The sequence below is a fragment of the Drosophila obscura genome, unplaced genomic scaffold (genome assembly GCF_018151105.1).
Source record: "Drosophila obscura isolate BZ-5 IFL unplaced genomic scaffold, ASM1815110v1 contig_186, whole genome shotgun sequence".
NCBI classification, from domain to species: Eukaryota; Metazoa; Arthropoda; class Insecta; order Diptera; family Drosophilidae; genus Drosophila; species Drosophila obscura.
The window spans coordinates 6,565,248-6,590,005 of record NW_024542774.1 but is presented as its reverse complement, the minus strand read 5'-3'; the positions used below and the strand labels follow the sequence as shown (position 1 = coordinate 6,590,005).

Sequence of the window (24,758 nt, the reverse complement as noted above, 5' to 3'; positions counted from 1 at the left end):
TGTAGGTTTAGACGCTGCAGCATTGGTTGGCGCACAACTCAACGAAGAATGTAGCCGAAAGTGTGGGTAATACGGAAATACCTTAAAGGTAAACAAAAAAAAACTACTCTAATGTAGGGTTCTCAGAGAAATTCGAGTCTTATTTAAAGATTGAACTCCCATTGATACTGTTTATTCAGATCCATTATTAGATAGATGGATTTGTGTGTGTTGTAGAAATCATGTTTTATGGATCGTGCCCATGGGACTTGTTGACCAAGTCCATGGCTTTGGCCATCAGCACCGAGGCATTTTGGAATACGTCCAAGTTCCTTCGGTTCACCTCCGGTTCCAGTACCGATTCCAGTACCGGTTCCAGTACCGGTTCCGATAAAGTAAGAGGATTAAACTGTTCCCGTTCGGGTCTTCTGTTCTCTTTGGGATTTTGGCAGTAGGTCAGAGTATCCATATCCAAGGATCGACGTGTTCGGGTCGTTCGGCCCGAGTGGTTTTCCGCGTCCCGTAGGGATGTGGAGGAGACAAACCATTCCAGATTGGTCAGCGATTGCGAAGCATGGATCGGACTGATGATATCCGGCAGGGAATTCATTGGCAGGCTGGTACCCGACATGGACGTGGCAGCCTCCAACGAATTGGATCGCACCAAACGCTTTGGGGACACGGTCTGCGCCGTGAGCTCCTTGACCCGATCCGCATAGCGGAGGGTGTTCAGTGTGTGCTCCACGCAGCGCAGACCCGGCGAGATCGTCGCTATCATGCAGGTCTTTACCTTCTTTCCGATGAAGGAGTCGCGCAGCACCTGGGTTAGCTTGCAGCCGCGAAATGGAATGTGGGCCGCTTGGCGACCCAGGGCCCTGATGCACTCCTTGAGCACCAGCAGGGACTTGTTGATCTCGGCGCCTTCCAGGCGGGTCCTGCGATCCGCACTGGAGTTGTCCGCCCCCCGCTCGTTCCCCGCCAGATCGATCAGCGATAGCTTTCCATGCAGACGGTACGTCTCGACGGTACGCAGAACAATCTGGAATATGGCGTGGGAGCGAGAGGACTTGGAGTTGGCCGAGGTCTGGCCCGAGGTGCGTGCACAGTTGCCCAGCTCTAGAAGCGCCAGGACATCGGCGGTGCTGCACGCTGGCCTCTCGGCGAGACCCACCACCTGGACCTGCTGGTGGCCATCCTCGAGGACGCGAAGCTGCTCCTTGCCCGGTGTCAACAGGTCGTAGATCCGCGATCCGTAGATCTCGAAAAAGCTGCAGGCCACCTTCAGTCCCAGGCTGGCATTCGACGGCTCCTGCAAAGTGCTGAACACATCGGCGGCCGCCCTCGCATAGATGCCGTCCATTCCGTTCTGCTGCTTTCCCGTGAACTCTCCCCCCATGGTGTGGGTCTTGCCGCTCCCGGTCTGGCCGTAAGCGAAGCACGTGGCCATTCCGCCTTCGAAGATGTGCCGGATCAGGGGGCGGGCAGTGTAGTTGTAGACGGTGGCGTTCGAGCAGGCCTCGTCGAAGGTATAGTCGAAGCGGAAGTTGTGGTTCTCAAGGAATCGCACAAGGTTCACGTGCCGGCGCGGCGAGTGCGCCACCAGCATGTCCGCACGGGGCATGCTGATCACGTCCAGCTCGCGCTCGGCCAGCTCCTTCCGGCTAAGGGGGCGCTTTCGCACACACACCACGATACCGTGCCGCTTGAGGGGTCCCGGAAAGCCCAGATCCTCCAGCGGCCGGCTCTCCATCTGCATTCGATAAAAGCGAATCATCCTGGCAGTGTCCCAGTTGGAGTCACATCGATCAGATCCGCCCCGAACTTCCCGCTGCTGATGCCGCTCCTGCCGGCTGGGCGACCGCTGCCTGGGCGTGGCACTTCCCACCTTCAGACGGCGCATGGAAATCGGTGAGCTGCCAGCCGGCAGACGTTGCATCAGGATGTTCCACATTCTGGTAGCGCTCACTGTGGTAGCTCTGGGCGGAATGGACACCATTCCTGTTCCTGTTCCTGCCATGTGCCCTTTTCGCTGTACCGCAAAGATATCCGGATTCAATTCGATAATCTGGCTCAGTGCAATCTCCTTGCCTCGCGTACAATCGCCCTCGGGCCACTCCACGGTCACAGAGTTGTTGATGCCGCCATCCAGCTTGATGATACTCGCCTGATGGACCCGTCCATCCGTACGGCGTACGAGCACCTTCTGCGTTATAGAGAGCACATCCATGTGGCCGCCAGAAGAGATTCCGAATGGGATGAGATGCACGATATGTTTCTGGCTTGGTCTGTGATTTCTACAACAGAATTTTATATGTGAGTATACTGCTAATTTAATAAAAACTATGGAACATTTAAATTTTTTAGGAATGGAGGTGTTTCGAATATTTTAAAAACGGATACGACTAACATTTCGATAGAGTGTTGATGAAGGAAAAAGGCCACCCCACAACTTGTTATACTCACCCTCACCTTTACCTTCAACATTCTGTCTGTTTGTGACAGATTGTTGTTTCCATGTTTCCGGATGGTTCTGTTTAATTAAGTTCGCTATAAGGTGACCACCTGATGTGGCAAATTGAGTGACAAATAAGTCTCAATGCTGATTAGGACGTTCTATAACTTAAGACCTTGTAAGACAATGGCAAATATATGTAAGATAGGAAATATGGGCTAAGTGGTGGAATCTTTTACGATACCGAGATTGTTTAAGCTATTTGTTCAATTTGAGGGCAAACAAGACAGCTGACAGCCACAATAACCAAATCAACAATGCGCCACCACTGCCACTGCCATTCGTTGGGGTGCTGTTTGCACAGCGATTGGTGTGGTGCGGTGCGATGGGGGGTGGGGTGGCTTTTGGCCATGTTCAACACGAAATGAAATGTAGTATTCTTTTAGGCACACACACACACACATACAGTGGTAGAGATAGAGTGGGAACAAGATACAGATACGTTTGCATAAGCCGAGACGAAACGTGTGTAACGTACCAAATTGTTATTTATTTTTTGAAGTGCTTGCACTTCGCTCTATCTCTCTCTCTCCCTCTCTGTCTCTCTCTTGCTCTCTGTATTCCCTGTCTCATTTCGGGGAAGGTGTAACTGTGGCACAAAGCGTGCGTCTATCTGTTTCTGCCACTGCCAGTGTGCGTAGGCACGAATACATACATATACACATACAGATGTACGTGCAACTTGTTTCAGTCGTCTTCACTGGCATCTTGTTTGCTATTTGGCGTCACACTTTGCCAAATTTACCGTGTAATTATCAGCAAAAAAGAAACTACGAAAGAGGCAAAAGCCAGGCTTTAGGCCAGAGCTCCAGCCTATAATGCAACAATAAATGGTCAAATAAGGTACGAGTAGCACCTCTGGTTGCCGTCTGATATGCAAATTTTCATCGGGTTTCCATGTCCGACTGACTGCGCTCCGGGCTAGTTCTATTTGCCCTGGCCCCGGGCACTGGCATATTTGTTTAGCTAGCGGCAATCCGGACCGTCGCTCCACAGCCAGACAGTTTGTGGAATTTCATTTCCATTTTTAGCTACCAATTTTGCATTTGCTTGCATCTGCCGCACGTAAGCTCCATATTTGCACCGTGTCCGCCCCAAAACTGAAATTGTAAAACGAACTAATAAAGCAATTGGAATGTGGGGAATATTTGCAAGTTTTTACTAGAAAATGAAATTTCAAATAAATCTGCGCAAAATTTTATTCCCATTTAAAAGTTTGTATCTTTCAGGCAGTCAGTGGCAACGCATAATGGGGCACATTTTAATTGGTGCTCTGGCTTGATGTTCTAGCCGTAGAATATATTCAGTGGGAATTTTAAACTAAAATTTGACTTGTCAGATATTTAATGAAAGTCAGAAATTAAACAATTTTTAGTGCTGTGTTTAAGGGGAAATGTGGGATTTCTGTTGGTCCAACCATGAACCTGTGCGTTTTTAGCCTTTGTAGTCCTCCTTCTAAGAACCTCTTGCTGTTAAGTTATTAATTTATGCTATTTGTATATTCAAAATCTATTAGCAGTTGGAAAAAAAAGCAATTAAATAATAGCATAGCTATAGCTGACGGCAACAATGTAATCAAATAAAATAGCATGGCCATCAGCATGGCTTAAATGGTGTTCGGTGGCATAATCAAATTGAGCAATTTTGACATTTCTGCTAATCCCCTTATATGATCCGCATGCAATCAGACCACGCGCTAATCCTTTGTCATTTCCATTTAATTATGCCGCCAGAAATTGGAAAAGCTAGAAAATAAATGAATTGCATAAAAAATGCATTGAATAACAATCAAACAGTGGATTAATCTAGGGATATGTACTATGACTTTGTTGAGTTGAGCATCAGGATTTTATTCTGTTTAATTGTCCTTGTGTAATGTTGATTGTAGATTTTTCGGGGATTTGTGAATTGACTTGTAATAAAATATTAATTTTCCTTATAAAACAGCATTCGAAACTTTCCAACGATGTGGCGCTCGAACCAGGTTTCCGGTGCCTTTGGACACTGATCCTCCCAAAAGTAGTTCAAAGTCTCACACATTATGTGCTTGGCCTTCTTCAGTATCATATTTGAATCAATAACATCGATTTCATTTTTCGGTTCGGTCATCTTCCAGACGATGGAAATGCAGAAGATCACAGCGGCGCACCCCAAAAGAATGTGGAATCCGTTTGAGAACATTTTTAGAATATTCCTGTTGCTCGGTTGAAATCTAAACTCAACTGAATTCTCTATGATAGTTTGATTTAAATTCAATAGGAGACCGAATGTCTGGAGTTGATTGAACCCTAAAAACATATGGCTTAGCTTTGGGGCAGGGGTGGCTTGACAAGTCCTCCAGTGGTTGCTCCCATTTCCTCAATTTCGATTGGGGAGCACTTCAACTGCAGTACAATACCATATCGAGACGAAGAATGGAAAAACTGGTGTATGTATAGTTGAGAAACGAGAAACAATAAGAAAGCAACGCCACTCTGCCTCCCATTCAGCCAGGACACACACAAAGCCGCAACGAGTCCCTGGTTGAAGTGATTTCCGTTGTACGAGTCATCAGAACAGAACAGTCCAACAAGTGCTCGGAGCGTTGGTGCATTCAATGGAGTGCACTCTCCGCAAAAGGAACACTTGAACTGCAGAAAGAAAAGACGCACAATACAATGCAGATGTCGAGGGGCTTTGTTTGAATATTGAGTTCTGCATTTGCCGGGATTCGCCGGGCAAATATAACCAAGGCTTTATATGCCCCATTTCACATAATAATAAAAAACAATAAAGCAAATTGCTGTTGGTTCTGTTCTATTTTGGTTTATTTTAAACGGCTGAAACATATGCGGATAAACAGCCTTCAAAGCTGGAAAGTGTGTTGCGGATGGAAGCTGCAATGGAATACAAATTTAGCTTGGCTTAAACACCAATACGAATATGAATGTCTTACATGTCCTCGCTGGCCTGACACAACGACTCCACGAGTCGCGTCAGCGGTAGATCTCCCATGCAGATCTTATAGACAGTTGTGAATAGTGGAAATCTGTCAACAAGGAGGTGAAACTCATCACAAAATGACAATAAAAGGTTCGCGCACGCACTTATCCACCAGTCCCTTTTTCTTGAGTATAATGTGAACCAATTCGGCAGTGACTGGACCCAAGGGCTCGTGGCCTGATATGAGTATATGCTCGAGTTCGCTCAGAGGTTTTCCAGTTCTCACAAAGGCCTCGGCCAGCTTCCGGTTACGATTGGCTAAAGAGAACACTTCTTTAGCTTGATTTATGGTTCTGCATAAGGAAAGCAATTACCATAACAGCTAGTGACCAGATCGGATATGCCGCATGCCTCAAAGAAGGTGCCCATGCGACAGCCCGGATAGAAGACATCAACAAACTGCAGCATCTCCAGGAAGCCCCTACGAATGATGCCCGCCTTGGTGTTCTCATTCAGTTCCATGCCATCGGAGCACCCGGCAGCAAATGCAATTATGTTCTACTCGTATGGGATAATTCAAAGTCAAAGCAATTTGAGGAAGCAAACCTATTTACCCTTAGAGTAGAGCAGATCTCCACACAGTCAGCATCTTCGGTGACCACCACTCGAAACGTGGGCGACTTGAAAATGTCACGAAGCACGCGGTAGTACTTCTGATCCCGACATCCCACAGTGCCTTCGGCAAAGTTATCATTGGCTATCTCGTGGGCCAAATTGCAGCCCACCATAACGGAGCAGGAAACCTTCAACTGGCGCATGATGATCTGAGAGATCAGTATGATCTGTCCATCTTCTCCCCGCTCGAATCCTTTGATCAGAGAGACGGCATGGGCCGTGGGCTTCACCTTGCCCAACAGGGTCTTGCAGCAGCTGCTCACGAAGGTCGGGGGTATGGCAAATATCAGAATATCGGAATCCCTAGCAGCAGTCACAATATCATCCACAGCCACCTGAAAAAAGAGTTCTACGAGATCGAAGACTCTAATGGATCAACTGGATCTTACAATATTTGGTGGCAGCTCAAAGTCCGGCATGTACTTCACATTTATGTGGGTAGTGTTGATGATGTCTGTAAGCTTTCGACCGTCGACCATTTCCTCGTACACATACATGAAGACCTTCGGTTCCATTGTGTTCGACATTGCGGCCACATTCCTGCCGACATTACGGGCTATGGTCGTGGCCCAATTGCCAGATCCAATGATGCATGTCGCTATCTTATCGGCCATTCTATAATCTGGAAAGTGTACTAATTGGATTTATTACTATTGTGTTATTAAATTGATTTTAGAGTCTTAGGTATCTATGATGTCCTCGTAGTTAAGTACAAATTAAACAGTTTTGTAGTTTAATTTTTATTCAAACCCATGGGTAACCAAGCGTAAGCTTTGTTGACCTTAAAAGTGAATGCATAAATATATTTATGGATAAACGAGAGCAAATAGGGAGAGGCACACGCATATAGCACGTGGTACGCAGATTGTTACATATGCTATGTATGGTTGGTTGGCATACATATATTGATTGAGTGCTGGGCAAACAATTCATCAGTGAAGCGTTCGTGGGGTGAAAAAAAGTACGCATACGTCACGTTCGCCAAACTGTTCGGGCAAATAATTAACTGTGGCAACTGTTTCAGCCACCATCTCCCTCCGGCACTACGCAGTTCTGAACCACTGCGGCCAGTTCGTTGGCCCATCCGGATCCATGGAGATCCATGCGTTCATTCATATTTGCGGCGAAATATATATCGGGAATTTTTATAATTCTCGTATTTATTTTTTAATTACGCTGGCGTTCTCAGTAAGTGGAGAAAACTGAGGGAAATATAGTATAAATAAAAAATATGAAATTGCCAGCGTTGAAATGCCAAAGGGCGAAAGCCAAAGTGAAAGTTTCAGCGAAATCAATGTGAAAGAAAGCAAACACTTGAAAATTGTGCGCGACGCTCAGTCGCGCAGTCTGGGAACCGTAGTTTATAGTCCTGGCCGCCAATCCAATTCCAAATACTACGACTGCGAGTGCCACCCAATCCAATCCAAGCCCACCCAGCGCCATCCACTCGACTATGAAATCAAAATGGATGATGGGCAAAATGAAAATGGAATTTTTAATGAGCCGCCGCCGAGGCAAAGGCCAAACGAAGGCCCCGACTCAAAACAATGGCGAGGAGACAAAACAATGGAAACTCGTCCCTCGAATGCGAATGCGAATGGAGTGGACCAAGGTTGCTGCAGTCAAGTGGGCCGTCGCAATGGAAATGCACGGCAACACTTTAAAGAGCAGCCACACAAGCGTTCCGAAATTGTGTACGGCCATTTGCTGGTCATATCTTTAGCTGTATTTCTCGGTCGAAAATTGTATGTTCTGTTTTAGGGGGAATACTAGTTGCATTGGGAATACTTTCAAAGCAATTTCAATCCCTCATTTCAAAACCAGACACAAACATTCCAGAAGTAACTCCTATATAGTATCACAAACACTGACAGACTTTCAACATGCCGCCCAAGGAAGATGCCAAGGAAGAAAAACCGAAATACTTCACCTGGACACAGGTACGTGCGTCTTTGAGAATATAACCAACTTGGAAAGCTCATCGGTTTCGTGCTGCAGCTGCTCGTTGCCGTGTCCGTATCCTTGTGCTCCTTCTGCACGGGTTTCTGTGGTGCTTACACCTCTCCGGCCTTGCCCTCCATGAAGGGCAAGGATGGCAAGTTCCTCATCACTCCGCAGCAAGAGTCCTGGGTGGGTGGCCTCATGCCGCTGGCCTGCCTTGTGGGCGGCATTCTGGGCGGCCTACTGATCATGTATATTGGCCGGAAGTGGACAATTATGATCACGGCTCCACCGTTCATTATTGGCTGGCTGCTGATCGGCTTTGCCACGGTTATCGGCATGGTGCTGGCGGGTCGCGCTTTCTGCGGCCTGGCCGTGGGCTTGGCCACCATGGTCCTGCCCGTCTATCTGGGCGAGACATTGCATCCAAAGGTGCGCGGAACTCTGGGATTGATGCCAACCCTGCTGGGAAACGGGGGCCTGCTGCTCTGCTACGCCTTTGGTTCCTTCCTCAACTGGTACCTTCTGGCCTTCGCTGGTGCAATTTTCTGCATTCCCTTCATCATCCTGATGCTGTTCGTGCCGGAGACACCGCGCTACCTGTTGTCGCGCGGCAAGACCGAGCAAGCCCAAAAGTCGCTCGCCTGGCTGCGTGGCAAGAACGCCGACGTCGATGGAGAGATGAAGGAGCTGGCCAGCACCCAGGGCGAGACTGCCAATGCCAAGAGCACGTACGGGGACATGTTCAAGAAGCGCAACCGCAAGCCCATTCTCATATCACTCGGCCTGATGCTGTTCCAGCAGATGAGCGGCATCAATGTGGTGATCTTCTACACTCAGCAGATCTTTTTGGACGCCGGCTCCACCATCGAGCCAGCCATTGCCACGGTCATTGTGGGCGTGGTCAACTTTGTGGCCACTCTAATAGCCACAGCTGTCATCGATCGAGTTGGACGCAAGGTGAGATCTGTGATGCCCGATTTTCTCTTAACTTTCTACTGAATTTCTTTCAGGTCCTGCTCTACATCTCCGACACGACCATGATCTTCACTTTGCTCACGCTGGCCATTTACTTTCTTGGCAAGCACAAGGGCTGGGATCTCTCCGGTGTGGGCTGGCTGCCGCTCTTGGCCGCCGGGCTATATGTGCTCGGCTTCTCCGTGGGCTTCGGACCCATTCCCTGGCTAATGATGGGCGAGATAATGCCAGCCAGTGTCCGTGCTCCGGCTGCCTCTGTGGCCACCGCTTTTAATTGGCTGTGCACCTTTATAGTCACCAAAACGTTTGTGGACATGATCTGTGAGTCTTTTCTTGCATCATGAGTGTGCTATATATGTGTTGTATAATGTGTTCTCCCTCAGCTCTGATCAATAGCTATGGCGCCTTTTCCGTATATTGTGTGTGCTGCATTATAGCCATGGTATTTGTCATTTTCTTTGTGCCCGAAACCAAGGGCAAGTCCCTGGAGCAAATCGAGGCAGAGCTGACTGGAGGGAAGGAATAGATGCCAAAAATAAATTCATATACATACACATACTTACATACCTACATATATTCAGAAAAATTTCCCATTCAGCATTAATTTCGGTTTTTATTATTTCAATGCTGCTGGAATTTTCCACCTTTTTTTGTGCTGCCAAATAAAGTAAACTTAACTCTGGCAGTTGTTTGGAATCGTCTCTGGGATGTGCACATAAAGTTTTTACCACGAGTCTTTATGCTTTTCCCGTTTCTGCACCTTACGGCGGCAGCTTGGGTTCACCTTCTTCCCACTTTTATGTGGCAGTTACTCATATGATTTTGTGGCTACAAAGTTGAGGCGTAAATAAAATTATTCCATATTTTTGCTAGCTGCAAACGTGATTCCGAGTGTCTGCGAGGCAATTGTACAAGTGTGGGAGAAGATGTGCCGAAATAGTGGCTAAACTTTTGGCTTAGACAATGTTTTCACTCTCACTTTGCTTTAACTTGAAAATAACTTACTTTTTCTCGAGCTAACACAATTAGATTGAAGTAGAACAAACTGTATGGCTCTGTTTGAGTACCGAAATCGAAGGATATATATTCTAAGGATTCTCGACAGAGCATCGTGCAACGCTTCTGCCACTGCAACTTTAATTAAAACTATATAAATCTTTTTTCTTAGAATTTCATCATATGTCAAGACTTTCGACTAACTATTTCCACCAAATGGATGTACTGGTACTCACTGCTGCTTCAGAAGGATGAAAAGAATAGAGCTACCATTAAATGGAAGGTAGGTTCTTTGGGGTATCGTCGCCGCTTTTAAAGGCATTAAATTACGCGCAAAGCAAAGTTTCGGCCAAAAGTTGGAGCCGGAGGAGTTGGCTGGATTCAAGTGGAAATCAGATACAGATGCGGATACAAAGCGAAAGCTTTTCAGAGTGGAAATGGCGAAGCCTTAGCTATATACTACTGCTGCCCAGATTGCGTGCGAAATGCAAGCGAGGAGGTCGTTCCCGGTCGTCCGATGGCAGAAAGTTGGTCGAGGAGGTGGATGATACGGCAAACTATGCAAACGGGGAGTCGGTAGAACAGTGTTCAGAGACTGCACGGCACCTCATGGCATTGACGGGTTCGGGTTTGTTTTGGGCTTGGCCCGGCCTGAATGAAATCAAGATAAACTACTCACAATATTTACTTTTAATTGGAGAAGTTCAAAGAATAAACAAATATCAAGGGAGAGAAACAGAAAGAGAAAAGATGCGGCACTAAAAAAGTTTTGTTTTCTTTACTTTACTTTCCCTGCCCCCAACCCCACGCCCTACATTGATTGAGTATAGTCTTTGAGGCTGATTAAGTAGATTTCTCCAGGATTCGAGTTCATTAAGCTCCTCAAATATGAACCAAAGTCGAATTAATATTCCAACAACATTGCCGCATCCACCCCATTTGTGTAGGAAAGTTGAAAGCAGACAGACCAGGGTCAAGGATCAGGGCAGTGGCTATGGCGCCTCTGCAGTTTGCTTTTAATGTTTCCTTTGGTTTCCATCTCTCTCTCTCCCTCCCTTTGGTTTTTTTTAATGTTTGCCTAAATGGTAATTAAAATATGCCCAGATGGTGTCTGGATGAGCTTGGCCGTTTCGTCTGTTTGCCTGTCCGTCAGCTGGGGGGGGGGGCAAACGAGTTGGCGAGTCGGGACTCTCGAGGTCAATTGCAATCAGAGAGTTCGCTCTGCCACCCCTACCCGTACTTTGTGGCGGGTAGCAAGAACGGTCAAAGTGCGAAAAGGTCAACATCAATTGCTACTTTTTCTGTTCATCCTTATCCTTATTTTCATGCTCAGCAGCTGCCTGGATAGCCTTGATAGTAGGAGTGAAAAAAATAGAGAGAAGTAAGCCCAAAGAACTTAACTTGGTTTGGTTACTCCTCAGATTGCCTTGTGGTCAATAAGAGGTCCTCTCCACAGCTCACTCGCTCAAGATAGTTTCTCACTTTACACTTTTCTCTTTATCTCTGGGAGAGTTTTCCTGTACTCCTCTCTCTCGGTTCTCTTTAAAATCTTTAGCATTATTCAGGAAATTCCTGAAATTCTCACTGTTTTCTCTATTCCATCATTTCAAGGACTTTACCGCCATTTTTTAGTAGTAATTTTGCATAAAGCAACATTCGAGAATATTCTTCTGTGGGCCATGACGGCAGTTGGGATTCAGAAACCAGCTGGGGGAACAGGGAAACTGTGTCAACACAGCCATTTGCCTTTCAAAAAACTCACCGACGTCCCCCTTTCCACACTCTCAATCTCACTCATCCTTTCCGGCCCTGCTGTTCCCGCCTACTTCTTTCCTGCTACACTGTGTGTCTCCTTTTTTGCGCAACGTTGATGGCGACATAAATAGCGCCCGCTTGGTTGATGGCTTAGTCCCACACTCCACACACCCTACACGGTGGAAATATCCAGGTAACAGCCCCCCCTGGCTCGTAAATGTAAACTTTTTCGGCTAGTTACATGTAATTATGCCATTTTGCTGGCAGAAAAGATGACAGAGGCAGCCAGCCAGTCCTTTCGTTGGATGAAAATCATCCTACCGACACCCACCAGCAGTGGTGCTGCCGCTGCTAGTGCTGCTGCTCCCTCCTCTCTTCTGATGCCTTTTCAGTTGATTGCCAATTTAATCGGCTCGCAATTTCCGCCTTGACGCACGCCTTAGCTCCATGATTAGTGGGCGTGGCCGTTTCTGTCTAATTTGCGTATCAGTGAGGATTTCTCAAAGCGGATTTCTTAGCCACGACACTCACTAGAAACGAAATGAATGAAACTCGGTGGATGGCGGAATGCTCATACGAGATATTCGCCCCCCGAATGTCGGGGGGCTTATACTCTTATATTTATTTATTTTTTCCTCTCCGACATCGTCTGACTTCTGGCATGTGTGTGTGTCCCGTCCATGGCTGTGCGGCGCAGCAGCCATAATTCAAATTCGAATACGTGCCGTGCATATGGCCGTAGAGCAGAACCGCCGGGAAATGGTGTGGCAGGCTGCAGACAGTGTCTGCAGTTAATCTTCGGCCTGAGCCAGGGAAAACGTCAATATTGCATGAGAGGATAAATATGCCAATTTTTTGTGTGTGCGCCAGATAGCACCTACAAAATAATTTTGCAGTATGCCACAAAGCGCTATGCTCAGGAATATCCTATCGATATCAAACGGATTAAGATTATATATTCTCTGAATTTGTTGAAAACGAAGAAATGCCAGAAATTACATTTTAATAAAATCATACTAATCAAACTCGATTCTTGCTGCCTCTATGGCTCACTGGCCCACTGTGCAGAAACTCTTTCATCCACTTACTGTTTGCAGGCACTGTTTTCATAACATCACGGTCACATTGCACGGCTCGGACAGCTCCATTTGCATAAATATTAAGCTAAGCAAATGTTAATCAATCAAAGCCGCAGACAACTCTTTAACCCCTTACCCTGCCATGCCCCTTCTAAATTGTTCAATTCGCTAAATGTTTGAATGAGCAAACCTATTTCTGCAATATACATACATACATACGGGTATGTACATATATGTATGTATAAATTGTTGAATATAAAAAAAAAACAGCAAAGTGGACTGCATGTGTAAGTACTGCATGAGAAAAGAGAGGAATGTTCACAAAGCACAAAAAGAGAGTGAAATGCAGCAGTATGCTCTTTTGCTCTTTATACAATGTACCTCATAGAGCACAGTGAGTATGCTTGACTCGTGCGAGTGAGTGCAACAAGCAAATGAATTGGAAATGCACTAAAAACTTTAATTTATTTACGTACCTTTATGGATATATGTACGTAGTTGCATAGCCAGTATCTAACACGTATCGATATATATCAAAATAGTATACAAATTGTACTAAATTCCAAAAATATGGTATAATCCAATTTTAGTAGTGGGTATCTAATTGGCGGATAACTAGACGCGTCGCACACTCACTTGTCCGCTCTTTGCTTTACGTTTCCTCTTTGGCACCCACGTGCATGCGTTTGCATGTTTGCTTAGTTCCCAAGAAGTCAGTTGTTAAATCGTTGGTGGCGCTTTTGAGGTTTGCTTTTGCCCGCTCATTCCCCCCGCTACCAATCCACCATTTATGGCAATGTTAGTTCCTCTCTGATGCCCTGTACTCGTTTATTAGTCGGGGTACATTGAATTCGTGCAAATACGTTTTGCAGATTGAAGAAACGGAATTACCTATCGGTGCTGGATTGTCCTAAAGTTCAGATAAATCAAGAAAGGTCTGTGGTAGCCACATGCACTCTCAAGCATAGCGCCTCCCTCTCTTCCCCCACCAACGGGGGGTATCTTATGGTCTCATTTGTGCCCATCGCGCGGGTGGAACTGTGTTTGTGTGAGCGGTTTCGGAGTTTATTCCGCTGCACCGTGTGTGCGCTTTTTTCCGCTGGTTTTACCTTTACGTTTGCTCTAACAAATAGACTTTAAATATTTCGTGCACTAAATTTATGTATCTATGCCATGGCGTGGGCGTTCGCACATTCACAGTAATGTGGCTCGTGTACACGTGGTCCACGACAGATAAGATTTATGCCGAGCGGCGGTTAGGACTCTCAGGAATAATGCAAATATTTTGCACGTGAATTGTGTTGCTTTTGTTTAGAAAGTTTCCAAAATTATCCATTTCTGTGTCAAAGAAAGGGTCATTCATTCGTTATTTTTGGCACGTCTTTGTTGGATTGTGAGCGTGTGCCGTTATGGCTTTTCTATATCCTTCCCGCTTGCTTGATCTGTTTCCACAAACGATTCAAATGGAACCTAAAGGAATCCAATCCATCTGAAAGTTTATTCAAATCATATTATTTTTTTTGTAATGTTACTGCTAGTTACTTTCCCTCTTAACTCTTACTAATGTGATATATTTACTATGAATTTATTTTAAAAATTCCCTTGAAAACTACAAAATACAACTTAGGACAGGGCGATTTCCTTTAGTTTGATTCAACTTTCTGCATATTTCACAACAACAACAAATTCCCAACAAAAATGTGCATAAAACTTAAGCAATTTTAACTTCTTTAGCGAAGCGTGGCTCATTTTTTTTTTTTTTGTTGTTTGTTAGTTATATATGACTGGGAATTTATAACGAAAAGTTTTACATTTTGCAAATCATTTTTAACACCTGCGGCAGGGTTAAAGTTCAGAGAGCGGAAAAACTTTGCAAATTAGGAGCCCTGCAGTAGCTCTGCTCCAACTCTCTTTCATTCTCTCGTTCGTTTTCCCTCTCTGGCTACTATTCAGATATTTGTATTGTGCTTAACGCAGATTTCATTTAAAATGAGTTAAGCTGTTAATGGTGCATTGATGGAGAACGAAACAGGGTTGGTCGAAAAATTATTCCAGGCATGACTCGTAAATTTGTAAGCTGTCGTAGGAGCAGGAGCAGGAGCTGGAACTGTAGCCATAGCATTGGTTGTGGGTGAAGCAAGAGAGATGAGAGATAACTCTGCCGGACAATGCGTATCCCTGCGCCACACACACACACACATGCACATGTTTGGGGTCACCAGGCAAATCAGCTCAACGGCCACGATGCTGACCATAAGCAAACGGTGGAGATTTACGACCAACTAATCGACGCTGGCAATCCCATAAATCTAACAACAGTTCGAATGTCAAATGGCCAAAAGGCCAGCGAGGTGAGACCAATGCGAAACTGAAACCTAAGCTGAGATCTCTGCCAAAAAGGCAAATTAAAGTTCAGACCCAATAAATGTTAATCGGTGGCTCTTTGTCTTCTGCGCGCCGGGATGCTTCTCCTTTTTCCTCTTACTTGTGCTCCATTATGGCCTTTCTATCGATGTTTCTTTCTCTTTTTTACCCCACGATGACCATGACCCCATCGAAGGCATTGTTTATTAGTTTGCATTTTTTTGTCTATTTTCTTGGAAACTCTTATAAATATTTATTTATTTTTCAGGGACGGTACATCACTAGCAGCACAAATTGTAATATTTAGTAGATTTAGAAAAGTTTCAGCATTCGTGTGCGTAAATCTATAAAGTGGAAAAACTGTAATCCCTTTTCCTACAAATTCAAAACCACATCAATTGCTTTTTCTACTGTTGGTTCCAGAGATCTGTCCATCAGCACTTTCCATATGAATTTTCACAGTACAGTCATAAAACAGTTTTTATTCACCAACCCAAAACTGTCCCTTGGGTTTGCATGAGTAATTAACTTTTTTTTTCAGTCCAATCTAGAAAGCAGAAAAATACTTAATGTTCCCGTGTTTCCTGCGATACTTTTGTTGTTCAGGGCAGGTGCCAATGATGGCAAAATGTTGTTGAATTTATGGCCAATAAATTAAAAAACTTTTACACCGCTCAACAAAAGTCAACCGAGGGTGTGGGTGGAGTGTACAAGTGCGACGAGTATCTGTGTGTGGCGACCCCGCCTCTCACCAAACATTTTCCCAACATTAATTGAAAATTGTACACTCGAATAAGTGTTCCGCAGCATATCAAAGGCAATTACAGATGCCGTTAACAGCAGCCAAATGGCAGTCCAGCCCACAAGAAAATCTCAAAAGACATACATATCTGTGCTCATCTTATTATTAAGTTAATTATATGTTTGTGTGTCGGCAATTACAACTCAGATTTCATTGTTGGCCAAAAACCATTTTGCGGCCTAGTCGGTTGCCATCAAAAACGCTGCTGATGATGATAATGATGATGTCAATGAAGGGGCAGATACAACTTTGCAACATTGCCTTCGGCCCCACCGCAAAACTTCTAATTAATTTGAAAGGCAACATTGGAGACGCCTTGTTGTGTGGTTACTGCCACACACCCACTCACGTACGAGTTCGTCCATGAAAAGGGTCCTGCAATAGACACACGACATATGCAAACGCCCCAGAGTTGCCAAGTAACCTCATTAGAAGGCAAACCATTAAATGGACCATGGAAAAGCCTCCACTTTGCACTACATTTTACCAACAAAATAAACACGAAAACGAAACTGTTTATAAATTATGCAAAGCCAAAGCTAAATGTCATCCCTAGCCGGCCCCACTCTTGTGTCCTTCGTAAGTCGGTACAAAAAAAAAAAAGAGCATCCTCGAAATCTGTCAAAACTATCTTGGCCAGCTAAAAGTTTTGGCCCGTTTTTAAGCCAACTTTACTCTTAACACATTTAATTAAGTAGCGGAAAAAAGAATAAATTTTGTGGCCCGAAGAGCCGCACACAATGCATTAAAACTGAGCAGAAAGTGAATTTGTTGGCCATGCAACTTTTGTTTCGGCCAATCCATTTCCGTTTGGTTACATCATTTCAATGGCTAGCACTACCCCCGTCCAACCCAAAGCACAGCATCCACAGAAATGTTTGCAAATCAGCTTGTGATTTGCCAAAAGCCTCTGCGCATAGCTGAAAAAACAGAAAACAGAGGGGAAAAAATATTGAAAAGTTTCTTCTTCGCTTTTTGAGCTTGGCAAATTTGTTGAACAGTTTTGTTGCCAAAGTTTTTAATAAGCTTAATTTATACTGATTTTTTTATTTTTTTTTTTATTAAATTTTATTCTGTTTTTAGATATTTAAAAAAGAAAAAAAATCTGAATGATATGAGTGTGGAAAGAAGCATCTGTGGAACTCTTTTTTTTAGTACTCATATTAATCTTGTAACTACGTGTATAAGTAATAGATGTGTATGTATATTGTATATAAGTAGAAATTATATAATTATACTGAAGAAAAATTATTCGATCTGAACAAAATTTATCTCTTCAGCGTTTTCTGCTTTCTACTTTTCCACATTTAATTTTTGACTGCCGCTTCAGCAATAATTTCTGTACTCTTCAGCAAAATTTCAACCAGTTTGTTGTTGGTCAGTTGAGATGTTTCCACCAGTTTGTTGCTCAGTAGAAAAAACTCCTGGGAAAATATTACAGATTTAAGTCAACAATAAAACTGACATCTTACCTGCTGGCCAGCAACGAGCTTCATTATAATTATGCCCTGGGAAGCATGTCGAGCGAGAGTCCAGACATGACAGCCGCAAACTAAACCGAAATTCGTTGACACAGTTAACCACAAGGATGCAGAGGCACAGGTCACAGCAGCCAGAGGAGGGAGAATCAGCATAAGTAATTAACCGAGTGATAAAGAGCCTGGGGCGCCGTGGCAGTACGAGTATCATTCAAGGCGACGACATCGTCTCGTCATTAGCGGCCAAAAATGCTGCATTTAGTTGTACGCTTGATGAATATGGTTAATTTCGTTTGTACATATATTCTAAGAAATCCGAATATATATACGTATGTATGTGTTTGTCCCACGGCGACGATGACAGGACCTGACCGGGACACATTTTTCGTTTGTCCTCTAATTGCATATCTGAGGAGGCTGATGATGATGAGGCAGGCAGGCAATACAATTAACAAAATCTCCAGCTGTGTCTGTGATTGTGAGTGGGGCTCTGTTTTGATGTCCTAGCCAGAGAATTATTTGGACAGTCACTGGCATACGTATAGAATGCCAAGTCTCAGTGCCTAATTAAAAGCAACAGCAACTGGCCTTTTAATTTATGCCTGTTCAGGGACAAGCCCCTAAGAAAAGAAAGAAGTCCCCCCCTAACAGCATACTCACATTTGGCTTTTCTTTTCAGCATTTACATGTTTCTCTGTACTGAAAAGTTTTCAGCATAAATCGTGGCCAAAGCTCGTAATTCGCATCTGTGGCAGAGGTGGAACTGGAGTTAAAGCTTAGGGGAGACAGCCCGAAAGCACTAAACATACATTTATGTATATTTATGTATGTATGTATGTACATACATATACTGCTTGGCATTGCAGAAACAAAAAGTACAATTTTAAAACCGTAGATGGTTCATTGCCAAAGGGCTTATGTTTGTCTATAGGTAAATAAATGTTTAAATAAATTGATTAAATCCCAACAGGCCTAGCAAAACTATTTGTCTTTTCAATCAAATTCAGTCAGTATTTCCAGCTCCATCAGCCAGGACTGTTCAAAGTTTCTAGAAAATCCAAAAAAAAAAAATAATAAAAACAAATTCTTTGTATTTTGTAATAATATTTTTGAGAGCTAAATTTTAAGTACAGCAAAATGGCAGATCCAGATGCTCGGGATGCGGAAACCGTACCGCCACCAATTGGCGGGGAAAACAATCTTAACATGAACAATGAGCGTTTGGATTGCGAGAACCTTGGTAAGGGGGGACGATCTGAGAATTCTCTCAGTAGAAATCATACAGAGATATTCTTCTTTTAAATAGATGAAATGACTGAGAGATTGATTAATCCGGATAGGCCAGCATTTCCATCAGTACTCCTTCGCTTCTTTGGCAATATATTTGGTAAGTGTGCGAGAACTAGCCCTAATATTCTCTGAGGCATAATATTTAATTATTCGATTTTCTGTTCAACAAAAAGTTGATTGCTTTAGGGCCATTTTTGCCTAAAGGATTTGTTCCGAGAAGAAAACATGGATCATGCTGTGACACAAAACTTTGGCAGATTAAATTTTATAGCTAATAAAGCTCTTTATATAAAATTTGTATAATTGCTTTGCTATTTTTTTTTTGGGGCATCATTTAGCGACAAACGATCTTGTCCAGAGCTGGTGGCTTGCAATGGCAGGAAACGCTTTCGATCTCTTCGACAAGGTCGGATATCTCGTGGAGGAACTTCTCCAGATTCTGGGGATTCTGGAAGATATTATTGTCGACGGATAGCCGCCTGCCGCCCAGTATCTTCCAGCGACGCATGCTAGCAATGACATCGCCACAAAAGTCCCGCTTATTCTTTTCAAGAAGCTTCAATTTCTCCTTCAAGACCTTGAGACGTTTCTCTGCAATCGCAAAAAAGAGAATGCTCATACAATTTAGAAATTAATTAGTGATACCGTGTTTCAACTCACTTCCGGCTATGCTCTGGTGGAACTTTTGAACGTGAGCATCCCTTTGGGCCTTGTCGTACATCTCAATGATCTTGTACATTCGTCGGTCCATGTCTTTGGACATGCGCAGCGCCCCCTCACATTGGGGCGCACAAACAATCTGGAAGTTGGGACCAGTAAACGGAACTTCTGTCCGGTGTTTGCTCTTTTTAAAGTGATCCCGCTCCACATGGGCATCAGCGCTCCGTTTGGCCATGTACGCCCGCACGCGACCGTTGTGGAAACGAAAGTTGAGACTCGCCAGCAGCTTCTCCACGCGCGACAAGCATCTGCGGACGGATACAGAGTTTCGGAAGGGATCTATTAATGTACATCTACACTCACGTTGTATCCTTCAGCGAGTAGACGCCGGGTATCGAGTAGGTGCGAAGCAAATGGTGCAGCTTGAAGGCCACACAGTTGAGAAGGTCCTCGGCCGCACAGACCTGCATCTGGCGCAGGCTGTACATATCGTGGACCGTGTGACGAATCCACCAGCCACGGAACAACGCCTGAATCTTGGTGGCCGCTTGGTTGTAGCGCATCTCGATCCGCTTCTGCAGCATCTTCTCTACGGTCTTGAAAAAGTTCTTTCGCACCGAGAAGCCACGCCACCAGCGCTGTATGGTAGTGGCCGCTTTGTTACGCTTTTTCAGTGTCTCGCGGCAGAGGCAGCCTCGCCAGTGGCGCTGGATGGTCCGTGCAGACTTGAAATGTATGTAGTCCAGTAGCAGCATCGAGGTCCTGCGGGGAGTCCCAAGGCACTGTGGCCATGCTCTATGACATATGCAAGACTTTCCTTACCTCGTCAGCTTTGCCGGTATTTTTGTGCTTGACGAAACACCCTCCTCTCCCTCGGTATCCATGAAGACATCTTCATCGTTCCTTGAATAGAAAAGCTTATAGTTGATACAAATGACTGATCGACTTGGATTGGACTTGTGCTTACGAGCTCTCCGTGCCAGGCATCCCTGCCGTCTGTCTTCGCGTGCCGAGAGCCACTCGACTGCTGTCCCAGAACATATTCTTAAGTGTTTCAGTTGCTCCCTAATGCGTGTCTTTTGGGTGAATAAGAGTACCTATATATCTTTGTATACTGTTTCCATGAGTAGTTATTTGTATGACTGAATTTAGTGTTGATTGTCTCTGACAGGGTTTTGTAGCAATTGACAGAAATGACAATGGGAAAGCGATTCGGGCGATTCCTTTTCCTGGCGATTGGCCATAATTTATGGACACACGATTATTTCCATATATATCTTGGCCAGCATTGTGTGTTGGCTCCATTTAGGGGACATAATTTACTGTCGCCAGCGACTTTTCTCTGTATCAACATGTTTTCACGCTTATCGCGTCGGAGCAACACAAATTTACGAGGCAAATGTGTCTCTGCCTCTCTCCTTCTGGATGTGTGCATCCTGTTTGCCAGATATTCTTGGCGATCCAATAAATATCCCCCTAGTCGAACAATTTTAGTTCCAGCAAAGCTGCATTTAATTGAATTGTATGCGAGGCTCTACAGCGGAGCCAAATCAATATGATCCATATTTGCAGGCACATTTCAATGGCTCATGGGAGATGCCCTTGACTTGACTGCATCATTTTCGGCCCTAATTGTGTTCTAATGCTGACAAATGGGGGAAAAGGCAACCGAAATGAAAATAGGAAGCAATGTCGAAGGGTTGTGGTTGCTGTGGCAGTGGCCCGAGGTCAAGTTGCCATAAATTCTCCAACATTTTGCTGGCAAACCGAAAATGCCATTAGGAGGTGGTCCGAGAGCTGCTTTAAATGAAAATCAATATAACCTACATAATGGCGGGACATTTTCTGTTTGGCACGAGGCAGGCATTGGCATTCCCTGCTCATTATGTGCCACAAATGAACCGCACACACACACACACCCCAAGTACACACACACAGAGAGATTCTGAACACAGATGGGCTGCCGCACACAAACAAAACCGGGCGGAAATGAAACGGAAATTCTCATTTATGGCGCCCTTGACGCCATTTCCAGTTTCCCACTATCTATCTATTGGCCCTGACAAGTTGGCACTGCTTGCTGATTTCTGATTCAGATTGGGATTCCGCTCCTGATTGCAGTAGTACGAGCGACTGCGGTTGCCATGAGATTTATGGTCTACCCCTTCATGATGATGTTTGCTGACCCAGTAACTGATATCCAAGGATGTACCCCTACCCTACCCCCATTTGGGTTGGCTCTCCGCAAAGTTACTTGTGCAGTGGGGAGCGGAGCACACAGAGCATCTAATTGCAATGACATTGCCCCACACGCTGAGGCCCATTTTCGCCCATCGATTAGGCCATAACTTTGCAGACACTCGACCCCGCATGTAGGTTGTCCTGTGGTTAGGGTCCTTAAAGGTTTTGCTGTAAATTAGATTTTCCACCTGACCGAAATCGAGGGCATGCCACGGGTACAACTTGTTGTTTGATCCCTAATTCAATCCGCAAGCAGCATAGAAACGGATTCCATTCCTCGCCTCGCTGCGGTTTAATTGTGGACCAGTGGGTGGACCGAGATGTCTAGACGAAACGGAACGAAAGGGGAGCCTACGTCAGCTCTTTATTTTGGGGGACGGTAGCCTTGTATACGCTTGTGTAAATATTGAAAGGTTCCCCCCAGAGTTTATGACACATGAGGAGAAGGGTTAGCGGCTACGACCGTTCCCAAATCAAATTGGAAAAGTACTAGCCCGTAACGAAGCAATGTCCATATATCAACTAGGGCCAGAACCCAAACTCATCCACGATAGCCCATTCCGCCACGAGTTTACGATCCAGTACCCCAAAAATGCAAACCATAAAATTGAGCTGCCTGTCAGGAGCTTGTTGCAGAGGACAATGCCAGGTGGAGGTAAATTTCGGTAGACCCCCAGATGAGCAAACTTAAACCAAAGCCCTTACATCATTTACTTTCCAGCATATTTCCAATCTTAAACACAAACTCTGCTAATAAATAAACGAGAGAAACAGAGTTTTAATTGAATACAAAACTGGGAAATGCGGGTCTTCATGGAGAAATATATAAAAAAAAATTCACAAGAATTCGTAACTATGGCAGACCAAAGCCCCCCGTTTGACTGCCGGTACAAAATATTTCCAATGCCCCATACAGGGCTTATGTATGTATATACTGGCAGCAGCAGTGAATGGTACACAAAGACCCCCATTGTTATATATTATGTATTTTTTTTTGGTATTTCAAGCAGTTAATGTAAATTCAATAATATGTAGCGAATAAAGTGTCTTCTCTGTGCTTCGCTTCTTCCTTCCAAGTCTCAATTGCAGTTGGCCAACTTTTCCGCCTTCACTCTTTTTATATGGCTGCAGGACCCTGGGGTTGAGTAAACAGGAGTTTGGTAGCCAAACTTTCTGTATGAGTTTCGTTCTGTTCTCACTCTCCCTGATACAAATTTATGACCGACCAAAGTGTAATCAACAACATGAACCAGCGAAAGAAGAACCGCTGAACGAAAGAAACAAAACCTTTGGGGTGGATTTGTTAGCTTGGCTGGCAATATTCCTGGCAGCATGTGTAACAGGTCCAGTGAGAACAGCGAGCAAAAAAAGCGAACTACACGTAAGAACTTTTGACTGCCATAAAGCAGCAGCGAGAAGGGATAACAGGTGGCTAAATGGAGGGGGACTAACGAAGTTCGAATGCTCTACAGAGATTTGGACCCAGTGAAGGGTACTTCATAGCTTTGAAGAGTTGATTGTTCCCTCAAGGAATCATTTCTGGTTAAATTACATTGATCACAAATTAAGCTGCAATCGCTTTATCTGAACTACGAGGTATTGACCGTTACACAGAATGCGATTGTCGCAAATATTATAAAGGATGATTCTATACCATACTCCTGAACGGAGCAGGAATATCTGATTGATATCCAGATCTGAATATTAACGAAAAATATACCATTTCGCGTGCATAATTTGATCTCGAAAATGGAACACAAAATACTTTTTCACTGTAAATTATTTGCCGTGAAACTATGGAAGTTGAATCTAGGGAAACTTTAAAAATATTTAACTTTAATAATAAATATTTGCAATTTCATTAGGAATTGCTAACCAAATTGTTAACCAAGCCGTGAACCTGCTTCGGAAAATACTTGTAAACTTTAAAGTGTCATCCCTGATGATGATGATGCCCCACCGCAAGCAGCTGTGGACAATTTCCTGCTCCATCTCTCTCTCTCTGTCACTCTCTCTCTCTCTCTCTCTCTTTGTCTCCAAGTATATGTAAAATTTGCCCAGATGCTGAGAATTGCAACTAATTCCATGAAGAAGCAGCAGAAGGAAGATGAAGACGAAGACAGGGCCCAGAGCCCACCCAGCCAAATCAGTTGCGCTCTAAACTTTTGCAGAACTTGCCACACATACACAGAGATCTCTCATTTGGAAAACTTTAAAATTAGTTAAGTTGGAGCCCAGATATCCAATAATGCAGCCCCGAAAATGTGAACAAACAAATTTATCTTGCTAGGAGGAGAGACCTGACCCTCTCTGTGCTTACATTTGAATGGATTGGTTGGGCTTGGTCTGAGTTTGGGTTGGGATTTGGGTTTCAGTACGGTTTGGTCATGGTTTTGGTGCGGGGGGGCATACGGCACACTCTGTATATTTGCATCAACTTTTGCCTACTGGGGTGCGCTTTGATGTGGCCTCAGATTTGCGGCAGACTTGTACTCGCATGTGTGGAGACTTTGCAGCAACAAACTTGATCAGAAACTTTCAATCAAATTAGCCCCGATGCATTCGCACGCACATGCATGCTATGCCCCAAGAAATGGGATGAGAAAATCCTGTTAAAGTTTTCATCTGGGTAATGGATGTTAATTATTTTTAGTTGGTCTAATGAGGAAGCCCGGAGATACTCTTGGCCCCATTGTCTCCTTAAGCTGCTGTGCGGTAAAGTGAAAGTACGGTAGGAGCGGAGCGGAGCTGTGCGTTGCAGCTGAGAAAGAAGTTAAAAGGACAATTTACCGTCTCCTTGGGCTTCTCATTCGCCTTCTGCTTGTGCTTCCACTTCTGATGTTAATGTTGTTGCTGTTGCTGTTGCTGCCTCTGCACTTTGCCTTGGGAATGCATGAAAGGGAAAAGCACAAAAACATTTCACGTTTCCAAACTTTGTTGGTTTTTCCTAGTTTTCTTTTCTTGCTTTCCCTTGCTTCTCCTGTGGGTTTTGGGGCTTAAGCCATGGCAAAGTACTGCACTGCCAACAAATTTAAGGGTTGAAATTGGGGGCTTGCTGGTGGCATGGTTTCAACTTGAAGCAAAAC

The 24,758-nt window shown here is 44.5% G+C and overlaps 5 protein-coding genes and 1 long non-coding RNA gene across 6 annotated transcripts; 2 read left to right on the top strand and 4 right to left on the bottom strand.

Moving 5' to 3' along the window:
- Positions 1 to 116: 116 nt before the first annotated feature.
- Positions 117 to 2,402, bottom strand: LOC111074021 (kinesin-like protein Klp59C). The gene has a single exon (XM_022366643.2). The coding sequence runs from the start codon at positions 2,204 to 2,206 to the stop codon at positions 227 to 229; it is 1,980 nt and encodes a 659-aa protein (XP_022222335.2). The 5' UTR covers positions 2,207 to 2,402; the 3' UTR covers positions 117 to 226.
- A 674-nt stretch (positions 2,403 to 3,076) lies between these two features.
- On the bottom strand, positions 3,077 to 4,740 carry LOC111074023. Its single transcript, XR_002607774.2, has 3 exons — positions 4,311 to 4,740; positions 3,654 to 4,236; positions 3,077 to 3,591 (listed from the first exon to the last, which is right to left on the bottom strand). It is a non-coding gene; the product is annotated as an uncharacterized LOC111074023 (long non-coding RNA).
- Positions 4,741 to 5,283: 543 nt separating this feature from the next.
- On the bottom strand, positions 5,284 to 6,773 carry LOC111074022 (glycerol-3-phosphate dehydrogenase [NAD(+)], cytoplasmic). Its single transcript, XM_022366644.2, has 6 exons — positions 6,478 to 6,773; positions 6,028 to 6,423; positions 5,788 to 5,971; positions 5,578 to 5,731; positions 5,427 to 5,519; positions 5,284 to 5,367 (listed from the first exon to the last, which is right to left on the bottom strand). The coding sequence occupies exons 1-6, from the start codon at positions 6,700 to 6,702 to the stop codon at positions 5,337 to 5,339; spliced, it is 1,083 nt and encodes a 360-aa protein (XP_022222336.1). The 5' UTR covers positions 6,703 to 6,773; the 3' UTR covers positions 5,284 to 5,336.
- A 1,108-nt stretch (positions 6,774 to 7,881) lies between these two features.
- Positions 7,882 to 9,685, top strand: LOC111074028 (facilitated trehalose transporter Tret1-like). Its single transcript, XM_022366649.2, has 4 exons — positions 7,882 to 8,028; positions 8,087 to 8,989; positions 9,043 to 9,328; positions 9,391 to 9,685. Exons 1-4 carry the CDS (start codon positions 7,972 to 7,974, stop codon positions 9,531 to 9,533), a joined length of 1,389 nt encoding a protein of 462 aa, XP_022222341.1. The 5' UTR covers positions 7,882 to 7,971; the 3' UTR covers positions 9,534 to 9,685.
- An 8,808-nt stretch (positions 9,686 to 18,493) lies between these two features.
- Positions 18,494 to 19,074, top strand: LOC111074026. The gene is made up of 3 exons (XM_022366647.2): positions 18,494 to 18,721; positions 18,788 to 18,868; positions 18,945 to 19,074. Exons 1-3 carry the CDS (start codon positions 18,619 to 18,621, stop codon positions 18,971 to 18,973), a joined length of 213 nt encoding a protein of 70 aa, XP_022222339.1. The 5' UTR covers positions 18,494 to 18,618; the 3' UTR covers positions 18,974 to 19,074.
- LOC111074025 lies at positions 19,022 to 20,612 on the bottom strand. Its single transcript, XM_022366646.2, has 5 exons — positions 20,399 to 20,612; positions 20,254 to 20,334; positions 19,795 to 20,193; positions 19,432 to 19,739; positions 19,022 to 19,362 (listed from the first exon to the last, which is right to left on the bottom strand). Exons 1-5 carry the CDS (start codon positions 20,470 to 20,472, stop codon positions 19,106 to 19,108), a joined length of 1,119 nt encoding a protein of 372 aa, XP_022222338.2. The 5' UTR covers positions 20,473 to 20,612; the 3' UTR covers positions 19,022 to 19,105.
- Positions 20,613 to 24,758: the final 4,146 nt, after the last annotated feature.